General features: G+C 47.4%; 1 protein-coding gene across 1 annotated transcript; it reads right to left on the minus strand.

Annotated features, from left to right (window-relative positions):
- Positions 1 to 512: 512 nt before the first annotated feature.
- On the minus strand, positions 513 to 11,211 carry atn1 (atrophin 1). Its single transcript, XM_085365476.1, has 9 exons — positions 11,185 to 11,211; positions 10,615 to 10,716; positions 10,048 to 10,167; positions 7,028 to 9,867; positions 6,675 to 6,891; positions 5,039 to 6,539; positions 3,287 to 3,454; positions 2,952 to 3,132; positions 513 to 546 (listed from the first exon to the last, which is right to left on the minus strand). The coding sequence occupies exons 1-9, from the start codon at positions 11,209 to 11,211 to the stop codon at positions 513 to 515; spliced, it is 5,190 nt and encodes a 1,729-aa protein (XP_085221602.1).
- Positions 11,212 to 12,574: the final 1,363 nt, after the last annotated feature.

Here is a 12,574-nt window from a genome sequence, read left to right on the forward strand (position 1 = left end):
ATAACAATGCTATTGATCGTAAACATAACAGAACACTAAAATGCTGGTCTCATGCATATTGAACGCCCCTCAGATACAAAGGAGGGGGTAATTACTAAAAATAGAACCAAAAGTTCCACCAGTTCAGAATAAGCGCCTATAGCTACATGCAATGACATAAAAGGGACTCATGTACACATTCCTTCTGGCATCAAGTATTTTACATATACTGTACTTCACTATTGCTGCCCCCATCTAATATACTGTACAGAGCACAATACAAAACAACATTATGCAGGAAAGCGCTGGAGTCTGGTGCCGTTCGCGGGGACTCTGTGCAAGGTTTTCACGCCCTCCTCCCTCTTTTGTTAATCCTTCAAAATCTTCTCGTTTCCTTCTGCGATTTCCCTGTCCACGAGTCCGACCTCTGTTCGGAGTCTTCAGTGCTTTTTTTGTTTCGCTGTATGTGTTCTCTTCTTGCGCACACTCTCCCTTGGTTTTTCTCCATGCTGCTGTTTGTTGGTGCCCCTCCCTCACAGGGTCTTGTCGCTCTCTTTCTTCAGGTGACTAAAAAGTGAGAGGAGGAATCGAATGAGTGCATTAACCTAAGGTATTGGACGGAGGTTTGATTTCATCTCGGCACAAGTGTGTCGGAAAACGCTTCAAAGACTCGTCCCCGTGATTAAAACTTCCCTTCGGTCTTCATCTACAAAAATAACATCAGTGATGTTTGTAGAGTCAGCCTGATCAAGTCTTGTTTAGAGGCAGATCAAAATGTAGCATGCAGATTTCTGCTACTGAACACATCCAAACAACGTGTGAGGCCAAACGTCAGATTTAGGGACATTTTTACTGATTTTGGTCTTCCTATGCCCCAACACACAACCAACTACAGTGATGATCAAAAGAAAGTACACCCTCTTTAACTTCTAAGACTTTACATATCAAGACATTACTAAATTTGAGTAGGAAAACAACATGGCATATTAGGCCATATATTGTTCCAGAAATCTTGCGGTTTATCCAGGTGCAGCTTTGCAGCCAACTCTTCCAAACAAGCCATACTTGTTCTTTTTCTAATTGTGCTGTCGTGAACTTTAACATTTAACTTGCTCACTTTGGCCTATAGAGTCTGAGATGTAGCGCTTGGGTTTTTTTACGTTTCTCTGACTCTGGGGTGAATTTGTTGCACTTCAAATTGGCCTTATAACCCTTCCCAGACTAACAGACTAAGATCACTGCTCATTCTTTCCTTCTTGGCTTTGTGTTAACACAAACCTGAATGCTTCAAACCAGCAATCTGCTAAAACTTCTGCTTTTATTGACAGCCACACTTATTGATCGTCAATTAATCAAGTGAATTTGATTAGCAGTTCCAAGCTGCTACTTAACCGCTTTTGCTATGGAAGCCATAAGAAAGCTTCTGGTGAATTTTATTACGTCCTGATGTATCCTTTAAATTGAGGATGCAGTTTCTTTTTACCAGGACTGTGTATTAATGAATGCGACCAGGGAACAACAGATAAAAAACTAAATATAAATATAAAGAGAGAAATGCTAGTATATTCAGGAAGATTGCTTCCTGCATTCAGAATTTATTTGTTTAAGGTGATAAAATGCAAGACAGTCTCTTAAAAAATGAAGGATAAAAGAAACAGCTTTATTTTTATTGCAAACTGACATATGGAGTTAATTCTAATTGTTTTCCACCCATAGGAGTCTTCAAAGCTTGAACAGACTAATAAGGGCTGGTGGCTCCACGGAAAATTATCAGCATTGTAACAGTTTTTAACCCGGTTTGTGTTCAGTAAATCAGAAATACCAAGAAAACCTGTAAAATTAAAATAAGGTAACACAGACTTTGCAGCATTTTGTTACCACCCAAAGGTCCTTTCTAAATCCAAAAAAAAAAATGTAAAGGAATTTTAATCATTTCTTAAAAGATAGTACTCTGTAGTATTTTTTTCTGTTAATTTTAAATATACAGAAGATAAAGCTTAAAGGCTCAGCAATGCGTTCAGATGGATTAGTCTGTAAAACAGTGCCTCAGTAACAGTAGTGGTCATTATATCAGAACATATTTATCAGCGCATATTTGGATGAATAAAAAGCTTCTGGCTTCCTATATGTTCAAAGACTCGGTTTCCATTTGTCTTATATGACAGCCACCCAGCTGTGTTCAGGGTCTGACTGTTGGTCAAGCCAAAAAAGGATACCACCACCCAAGGCAGTGCTGGGTGTCACACAGCACTGTAATTAAATTATATTTACCCGCAGTGAAGAAAAGTAGCACATTATTGTATTAAAGTCAGTAATCACACTTTCCCTAATCAACCCGATACTCATCGAACAATTATGTTCCATCTGTTTTTCAATTTTCTGCATCATTTTTTCCGATTTAAAAAAAAGTTAATCAACATTTGCTTTTCCTGCTCAGTTGTGCTACACAGTTCGTGTGGAAGGAGAAAACAGTATGTGGTCTATGAGGACTGGAGATAATGAGCTACTTTAATTTTACTTAAAGAACATGAACATGACGGTAAAGTGCAAAATGCACCCGGGCCAGGAACAACTATAAACTCCAGCTAACACAACATCACTTCACCAGCATCTATCAAAGAGACCAGGCTACAAAAAGCTAGCAGCCAAGAACTCAAAACCCACAATGTTGGTAAAATAGAGTGTATGCTGACCCCAAACCAAGCAGCCTGACCTTCATGAGGAAATGAAAACAGAGAAGGGCAGCCAGGCCTGTAGCATTGCTGTCGTACCTGATTCTACAGCTGAATCACTGTGACCTCAACATTTTCCTGTGAAGTGCATTTAAGGATGGTTTGTATTAATATTTGTCGTAATTAGGATAGAGCCTAAAGTTTATACTGTTAAGTGGTTATTGTGTTACAAATCATCTGAAAAAATTGAATAGTTAGAGTCAAACACTGGCAGCTGCAGTGGATGCACAGCCTCTGTACCTGTAATACTCATCCTGGGTGAGGGAGTGGTGGTGATGATGATGGATCCACTGCTGTTCCAGGGCCAGTCTCTGGATCTGCAGCTCTGCGCTCTGGGCCTGCTGCATGGCCTGGAGCTGATGGGCTGCAGACATAGGGCCGGTGAGGGAGGAAGGCTGGGGCAAGTCACGGAAAGGAGCACCTGTCACCAAAACAGAGAGGAAAGAGCAGCCGCAGCAGCAAGCAAGTGGGAAAGGGAGAAAGAAAAACAGGGATCATTCATCGCCGCCAGTGTCAAAATGTTTCTTCTTTAGCTTTCAACACGGTGTTTTTAGAGAAGAAAACTGAACTAGTACATGGACGAGGAGCCTTCTCCTCACCGAACAGCTGTTGGCGGAGCACCTCGCTGTCAGTGAGGGGGTGTGCCAGGATAGGGGTGCCTAGTGTGGCTCCTGGGTAAGGGAGGCGTGCCAATGGAGACCCCGATGCCAACGGGTCCATCAGGGGGTGAACCCCGCCCGCCGCTGGATGCCAGTGATGTAATAGGAAATACAGGAGATTATTGTTGCTGCATTATAGCGCTGTTTGTTAACACTTAAAAGCTTTAGATTAAGTCAGAGCAGCTGTCACTACTGATACTGTGACATTAGGCTCATTTATTCAATAAAGGGGTAAAAACGTGAACTTAAGAGCCTTACAAACATTGACAAGTACAAATAAAGTTTGATTTTCTTTAGAGTTCGTACTTTAGTAATAATATAATCTGTCGTATGACATTCTGGCACCGCCCATAAAGACTCATTAATATTGATTTAAATCCCCCCTTTAAGGTCATCTATATTCAAAAGCACTACCCCATGTGTCTGTGATAAGCTCTGGATCTCTTTTTATAGAATTGGGCAAGTTCACAAGGAGCCAAATCTGGCTAGATCTGGTGGTGGGCTGGTGGTGGTGTTGCCAAGAAAACAATATGTTTTCATTAAGCTGTGTACCTGCATACGATGTTACGCATAATCGAGGCTGTTTCAGCCAAATGTTTTCCCTCAGATGCCTCAGGATGTTACAACAGAATTCACCCACAGTAATTAATTCAAATGATCAGCATGCTCCTGGTTGCGCACCTTTGAGCTTCGACATAGCAGGTTTTCCCACTGAAAACAGCTGCTAGGTCTTCACGTTTTAGCCACAAACTCGGCTTTTAATCACTAGGGGCGATCCTCGACATGAAAGTCGGGTCGGTTTGACACAAAAGTAGATGTTTGCTCCTTGCAAAGGTTCGAGTTCACAGAGCACACAGTGCAAACGGTCAAATCAAGACTTCCTAGGAACTTTCCAACTATAGAAGCAGTGCTAGAGGCAGTTCACACAGAGACGACCTTAAAGAGGAGAATAGCCAAACTTGGTTATATATTTTGATTTCTTTTTATGAGAAAAGTCCTGAAACTTCATGATCACAGCCAGATATAAACTTGTCAGTGTGCATTCCAAATGTCAATATGTACAATTTGGATTTAAAGATGGGTGAGCTGCTCCTTGTTGTTCCCAAACAGAGATCTGAGTGCACAATCATCTCTTTACTTCTCTTGATAAAACAAATGTCTTTGAATAACAATGGTCAGATGTTTCAGAGAAAACTATGCAATCACAGAAAAGCTGTGTTCAGCGCTGAGCTAAACTAATACAAAAAGTAATTATACTGGAGTTAAAGGATAAGGCTTTTGTTTATCCAATGAGCAGAACCATCAGTGTGTTCGGTCAACACTTTTCAGCGCCGTGCCCATTTTAGATGTACTCGTACAATAAAGAGGGAAATCTTTTAAAATAGGTCACAAATATAATTTTTAGTTTTTCTTAAAAACGCGCATTTGTTCTGGGCTAGACACATTTACTGCAAGGGAAAAAAACCCAAAAAACTACCACCGGAAAACCTCTGGCTTTCTTCTTTATTGGTGTCTGTGCTTTACAGAACATCACCAGCTTTATCCTTTCCTGTAACAAGTTCTGTAAGATAAACTTTTGACTCCAGGAATTTTCTGAGCTACACGTCTGTGAAATCTGAAGATTGATGAGTTGGTATAGACAATTGCATAGTTAGTAGCAGTGGGTACCTGTGTCTTGCTGGTGCAGGTGAAGATGTGAGTGGATGTGTGAATGCTGGTGATGATGAGGCGTCACATTTAGCATCTGAAGACGCCCCAGATTCTCTCCTCCACCTCCTCCACCTGTACTGGCTCCACTTCCCCCTCCCCCTCCTCCGCTTCCTCCTCCTCCGCCTCCAACACTTCCTCCCCTTTCTCTCTCCCTCTCTCTTTCTCGCTCTCTGTCCCCAAAGGCCGGCAGAGCTGCTCTGTCCCTCTCCCTCTCCCGCTCTCTTTCTCCACTCCGTTCTCGCTCGTAAGAGGCAGGAGAGCGAGTGGGAGTGGGGTAGGTCTCAGGGGCAGCGGCCGGGGCAGGGGCTGGTGGCTGATGAGAGGACAGGGAGCCGAGAAAGGAAGAATGGGGGACAGGGTGGTGAAGTGAGGTAGCGTTGGAGGTCGGTGGGGCAGGTTGAGGAGGAGCCGGGGGAGGAGCGGCAGAGGCAGCTGGGGGAGCCGGGGGAGCAGATGAAGGGTGAGAGGGGAGTGTGGGTGGGAGCAGAGATGAAGGGGGTGGATTCGACAGGGACTGTGGAGCAGGAGGGTTGGGAGGTCGAGTTACAGGGGCCAGAGTTGGGTTCTGGAGGTGAGGTGGGCCAAGTGGAGCTGGTGGAGGCGGAGTGCCATAGATTGATACCTCATTACTGCCCACTGCACTGCCTCCAAGGAGCAGAGAGTGTGCATGCGCATGGGCACTGGCGTGAGCATGTGAATGTGAATGAGCAAGAACTGCAGGATCAGGTATAGACCCTGGTGGGTAAACCCGCTCATCACTCTTAAACTCAAATCCTGGCTTTATCCGATCTCGGTGTGCAGCCATTGCATGAGGAAAGCCGACACCTCCCAATCCTGCACCCCCAATCCCTCCAGGTACTGGGCCCCCTGCCATTCCCGGGTGACCACCAACACCTGGACCACCTTCCAGGCTGCCACCATACAAAAATCCCAAGATGGCTGCTGCAGTAGCTGCATCAGTGGGCAAGTGGTGTGGGTGAGCTAAAGCATGATTCTGAAACTGAGGAAGAAAGAATGAGGGGTGGACGTGGGGATGACCATGATGAACTTGTGGGTGGTGTGCCGGGGCACGACTTGCCATCCCAAGTGGAGACATAGCGTGGGGGCGAGCATATTCACTCAGAGTTCTCAGCGCTGGGGTGTCAGGGCCTAAATATGGTCCTCCTAAACCTATTCCCAGGGCCCCCTGAGGGCCGCCAACCACTGCTGGTGACCCACCCATGGATGGTAAGAGGAGGGAGTGGGGGATAGAGTGGGAGAGAGTAGGGTGGAGATGGTGTGTCGGAGGAAGGTGAGCATGAGGATGTGAGTGATGATGTTGTGGATGAGGAGGAGGATGGGGGTTGCCCGAGGAACAAGCGGAAGAAGACGAAGGGTCGAGGATGATCGAGGTTGAGGAAGGAAAGAAGAGTGAGGAGCCCTGGCGACCTCCTCCAGCAGCGCTGGCATCCTTTTGCTGCTGAAGAGGAAATAGGAGAAGACAGTAAATCACATGTGCTTTGGTCTGCTTTGCTCCCCTCCCATTAAACTGACCAATTTAAACGACATCAAATCCATTACATCTGACGTGATTATCACCCTGAAATGTGCACACCTGTAGATGCCGATCGAGCTCCCTCTCACGCTCGCGCTCCCTCTCTCGTTCCCTTTCTTTCTCTCGCAGGTCTCGGGCTCTCTGCTCCACCTCCCTGCGGGCCCTTTCAATCATCTCATTCCTCTTCTTCCACAGTTTGGAGCCATCCAGGGGGACAAAGAGGACATCGCTGCGGGCGCAGGAGTTCCCACTGCCGCGGTCGAGGACCTTGTGAAACCTAGAGTCACGAGAGACACCGATGTAGTACATCATTATTACAATCATCAGGAGTCAGCAGCACCATCGTAACAATTATCGCTGCTGTTAATTACAGGGAGTGTACACATTTACAATCTCAATTAGGCTGACTTTACCGTGCTGACTGGCTGGCGTGGATAGGAATGTCTACAGGTTTTGGTTCAGGCGAGGGGCTTCTCATCACAGGTTGTGGGCTTTCACTTTCTTCCCTGTCTTCTATTGGTTCTTCCTTAATGACCGGTGTAGGAGGCGGGCCTGAATCCGAATGTCCGTCTCCACCAGGGAGCGAAGAACTGGAGGCAGGTGTGGAGATGCCATTGTTGTTGCTGCTGGCCGAGTTACTAAGGGGTGGAGGTCCCTTTGAGACATTCTGAGGCGAGAGTGACTGTGGATTGGTATTGCTGCTGTTGGGTGCGCTACTGTTGCTGCTGCTGCTGGCCATAGTACTGCTGTTGTTTCCGTTAGAGTGGTAAGATCCACTGAAAGGAGGGTGGTTGTTCAAAGTGCTATGATAAGAGGAAGGGCGGCATCCAGGCGAACAGCTAGATGACACACCTGTCGCTGGAAGCGGCATGCTGGCTGCAGAGGAGGAGCCAGGGGGAAAAGATGAGAAAGCTCCCATCTGATTGGTAGATGGGCTGGGTAAAGGAGAAAGGGGTGTCGGAGGAGTCTGGGCAGAAGACTGGTAGTGTGGAGGACGTACATTGGGTGCCATTCCTGAGGGGGGTGGTTGGGTGTGGGAGGCTTGAGGTGGGGGTAGAGGGGGCTGAGGGGGTGGAGGGGGATAAGGAGCATTCAAAGGGTGTCCGTGATGGCTAGAAGAGGAGGAAGGAGAGAGTGCAGGGGGTTGACTTGGGCCTCCACGGTTTTGGTATAGAGAAGTGTCTCGCAGATTTGAGTCTCTCTCTCTGTCTCTAGGCCCAGATTGGTAGTGGGGATGAGGTGGGTGGGGGTGCTGCGTTCCCCCGGGCCCTGAATACTCTCGTCCCAGGTTAGGAGTTACTCCAGGGGAGTTTAGGTACTCCCGATTTGTACCAGTGGAAGGAGGTGCACCAGCAGGGAAGTCTTTTCCTCCGGTGGGTGGATACTCCCTGTGAAAGTGATCCGCCCCAGAGGAGGGCGTTTGTGCCTGGTCGATGGGAGGAGGTAAGTCCCGGTTCGATGAGTTTGGGGGATGTGGGTGGGGGTGTGGCGGCAGGGAAGGATGAGTAGTGTGACTGGGATTGTTTTGGGGAGATGCAGGTGGGTCACGGTTCAGCATGGGGGTGACAGGTAGCCCGCTGGTTGAACTTGGGGGGTTTCCCTGTGGGATGGAGTTGTTGTTAGGGTTACTGCTCCCCACAACGTCTCTCGTCTGGCCCCCAAACTCACCCCATCTGCTCCCATCTTTGTCTCTGGGATGCCCCCCACTGGCTCCACTGGGGCCAAAGTCTCTACTCTGGTTTTGGTTTGGCAGATTAAACTCCCTTCCTCCTTCACGCTCCCTTTCACGCTCCCTGTCTCTGAAAGCCGGAGCAAAGTCTCTTCTTTCTGGCCCCAAGTTAGGTCCATCTCTCCCAGAACCTTGGAATTCCCTGTTCTGACTGACTGACAGCGCTCCAAAGTCTCTGCCTTGGATGCTATTGGGCCCACCCATCCCACCACAAGGACTGTTACTATTTGCCCCGCTGCTATTGTTACTACTGTTGCCAATCGGAGCGGAGAACTCCCGGTTGATCTCCCTCCCCCCACACTCCCCCCTCACTCCCCTCTCCCTCTCTCCTGCACCCCCCCTCTCTCTGTCTCCTCCCCCTCCAGCATACCTGGGAAGGTACTCCCTGTGAGGGTGGGGGTGAGGGTGGGGGAGGTAAGAGGGGTGGGAAGAGGAGTGGCGAGAGGATGGAGGGTTGTAAACGGAGGGAAGTTGCTGCTGCTGAACTGGGGGCTGGTGCTGTGGTTGGTGTGGGTGGTGGTTGCCAGGGTAACGGGTGTAGCCCCAGCTAGCCTGGCAACCAGTTGCCGTGCCACCCTGCCAGCCGGTGGAGCTGTAGTGGTGAGGGTGGGAGGAGGGTTGGGTCTGAGGCTGAGACTGGGACTGAGGCTGGGGACCAGTCTGTGGCAACAGAGAAGGTGGAGTGGACTGAGACTTGTCCAGAAGTTTGTCTCCTTTTTCCATTTTGTCTCTTTCTGCCTTAACCTCAGTAGGCATGTTTTGTGCCCCAAGCTCCAAAGGCTTCAGGGCAGGTGGAGGAGGAAGTGGAGGGGGCAGGGAATGGGGAATGTTGGGGCTGTTATGGGAATAATCTCCTCCGGAGATAGTTGTCTTGGTCACGCACTGTGTGCTGGCTTTGCAAGTCATTCTGCTGCTTAGCGCAGCATCAACGCTGGTCGGTCCACTGTACTCAACTTTACACATCAGCTTAGAGTCCAGGGAGAAATATGACTTTCTCCCACTATTGCTGTCATTTGATGAATCTCCTGCTCCACGGAGAGAGGGAGTCAGTCCAGAGGAAGAGCAGGGAGTGGAGGGGGGCTTAAGAGATGGACAGTCCTCAATTCTTGCATCCACATCTCGCTTTTCTCCATCTCCACAGGGCTCCTCACCCCTCCCCTCCCGCAGCACTCTCCTATCCTCTCCTGTCACCTTCCCTGCGCCCCCCTCTTTACCTTTCTCCCGGTCTCCTTGCTTTGGTGAATCGGGGCCATCAGAGTCAGAGTCCAGGCTGCCCAAAGGGGAAGCGGAAAGACTTGGGGATGAGGAACGATTGTCCTGGTCTATATCTCTCCCGCTGCTCAGACTGCTACTGCTATTGGCCAGGCTCCCTACAACTGAACTCCTGCTGCCCTGAGATTGGCCATCTTCATTGTCACTCTCACGGGATTGGCTGGCAACTGAGGTTGGAGGTGGGACAGTGGAAGGAGCTGAGCTGTCAGTCGAGTGTGTTGATGTTGGAGGAATTGGAGTAGGGGCTGAATCCTAACAAGAAAAGATGATTTGAGGGTGAGGTAAAAAGTTAAACTGTAATATCTGCTATCTACATGATGGCAGAAAATAATAATATATATCTATTTGAGGCGTCCCCTTTTAGGTGATTCATTTAAATCAAAGCTTTGTATTAGGTCTTTATATAACAAGTTGATGAAATGTAACACAAACCTGAACTTTCTGCCTCTTTGGAGGAGACACAAGTTCCTCCCCCTCACTCTCTGATGAATCATGCCCTTGTGATCTGCGACTGAAGCGATTTCCAGCCAATTCCTCACCAGCACCTCTTTGCTAAAACAACACAAGACTTTTAATTCTGTAGTGACGCTTTTGAATCCCTAATAGGCCTAGGTCTGTTTTTAGAACAAAGCTTCGCTTGCATGCACTCACGCTCTCTCACACATACACACACACGCACACACACACACACGCACACACACACACACCTACACACACACACACACACACACACACACACACACACACAAGAGTGTCAAACATGAAACATCAAAGATTTCAAAGTGCTACGGTGTAAAACACAGACTCTAACAATTCTGACACTGCTAGGGGTACATCTATGGCAATCACAGGGATGACTCATTCACTGACAACACATTCACATACAAAAATTCAAGAAACACAGGAAGGCCTTTATTGTTCATTATGTACACGTACACGTTAATATATGGCCCAAACAGTGACAGGAGAAAGGAGATAATAAGATAGGCGGGGTCTAACCGTCTGTCTGTCGTTGCGTTCAGGGCGAGAGGGGCTGGGGTGCGGGCGTCTGCCCCTTCTTTCCTCACTTGCCCCCCGCCGTCGCCCACTGCGCATGGGCATCTGCGAAGCAAAGTGCAGCGAAAGAAGGAAATGTGGCATGTGGGGAAAGTGTTAAAACTGGACAATTATACAGGAACATCGCAGTATGCACGGAGAAATAAAGAAGTGATTGTAGCAAACACAGAGTTAAATCAGGCTGAAGGGAAGTCAACCTCGTTCAATCCAAGGTGGAATTTAACAAGGACGACAAGATGTAGTGAATAAAAGAGGAGGAAATAGAGAGGAGGAACAGGAGGATACAGGGAAGAAGGGAGGGAGGTAAAAGAAAAAAATCTAATTTACATGTGGAATCTGTTTTTTAGACGGCCTTTCGCAACCAAATAAATAATTTATATCTCAGTTACACTGGCCATTTTGAAATTTGATCACATATTGAACTAATTATAATGTGGAAGCAGTAATCAAGAGTTAGGCAGGTACACAATCGCTGACATCATCATGGAAAGCAGACATAGGCCTTATGCATACCGATTCTTTGTGTGTCCTTGTTTTCATTATTTCTTCTTTACAACGTCCATTTTACAACACAAGCCATTGCAGGGACTGAACTGGTTCCAGCTGCTTACTGACTGGGCTGTACTACACGACGAGAGCTACCAAAACCTGTGAAGAAGCATAAACAAAAACATGGAAAACCTAATGAGAACACAAGGCTTTGAGTAACATGAGTTCATGAAATGATGGCAAGATTTGGTATCATCATTGAGCGCAGGGTTCAGGAATTTGTGACATTGTTGAAAACATCTGAGTTTACAACTGCAAAAGCCCAGTTACCACATTTAAATTCCCAGCATGCTTCACACTGTATCAGCACAACTGCTTTCCACTGGACTCAAAACAGCCTCTGCACCCTTGTTTTCACCACAGCAGCCCAAAACCTTAACAGCACAATAGGTTAACCCACCCTGACTGATAATACATGCAGAGCAGAAAAGGTGCTGATTGGTAGACTTCACTTCGGATCGCAGTCTGCAGAAGAACTCCAGCAAAACATCTTGGGAATATGCGGCCACACCCCCCCTCCTCCCTCCTTCCACCTTCACAACAACAGCCCGAACCCACAGACACTTGTGGTTAACCCACATGACCTGGTTATGGCCAGCAGAATCACATGCTTATTTATCCAGCCAAGCCAACCATTAGGGAAAACACACACTATCAAGATCTTTTATCCATTTGATCGACAACATAGCCAGACTACTTCGCAGGGGCCCGACTAATCCATCCATTCATGTACCACTATGATGAAAAAATGGCTCATGTATATTGAATGAGGATATAAATAGTGCACACCGCTGGATGAAAAGAAAGAAAAAAAGAGTAGTTAGCAGAGCTGTGGCGTGGAGTCTGTAAATACGCTTGTATGTGTGTTTATTTAAAGCAAGTAAAGCCCGTAGCAGCCTCACTACACATGGCTATGCATTAATTAGTGCATGCTGCAGTGACTGATTCAGTTTTATGAGTAAAATCTTCATCACTGTACACACTCTCCACACATATTTAGAGGCGATGCAGTGCGTGCTGTGTGCATGTACAGTCCCCTTATTCACACACACACAACGAAGTTCATGACACTGAAGTAGAAGCATTCAGAGCCTGCCTGGTGGGTTTCTGTACAGACACACACACACACACACACACACACACACACACACACACACACACACACACACACACAATGCATCTCAGTTACAGGTGGCAGCTACTGGCCTGTCTGTGGTCCACTGGCAAGTCCTCAGTTGTGGTCGGAAAACAACTGCATTTACACCACAAGTTCCCCTCCTAACGCACATGCACACACATGCATGCACACAGCACGTATATTATCAACAAATTGGCCACTGCATGTGATGCAAAG

This window comes from Diplotaxodon limnothrissa, linkage group LG11, assembly GCF_057381915.1.
Source record: "Diplotaxodon limnothrissa isolate DT_005_m linkage group LG11, D_limnothrissa_male_GT1.1, whole genome shotgun sequence".
Classification (NCBI taxonomy): Eukaryota; Metazoa; Chordata; class Actinopteri; order Cichliformes; family Cichlidae; genus Diplotaxodon; species Diplotaxodon limnothrissa.

Bases quoted from the DNA above. Each gene is read 5' to 3' on its own strand.
- atn1 (XM_085365476.1), bottom strand. From the start codon at position 11,211: ATGAAAACAAGGACACACAAAGAATCG. The intron at 10,168-10,614 runs GTTAGACCCCGC...GTGTTGTTTTAG, and splicing joins AACGCAACGACAGACAGACG to CAAAGAGGTGCTGGTGAGGA. The intron at 6,540-6,674 runs GTGTGCACATTT...TTTCCTCTTCAG, and splicing joins AGCTCGATCGGCATCTACAG to CAGCAAAAGGATGCCAGCGC.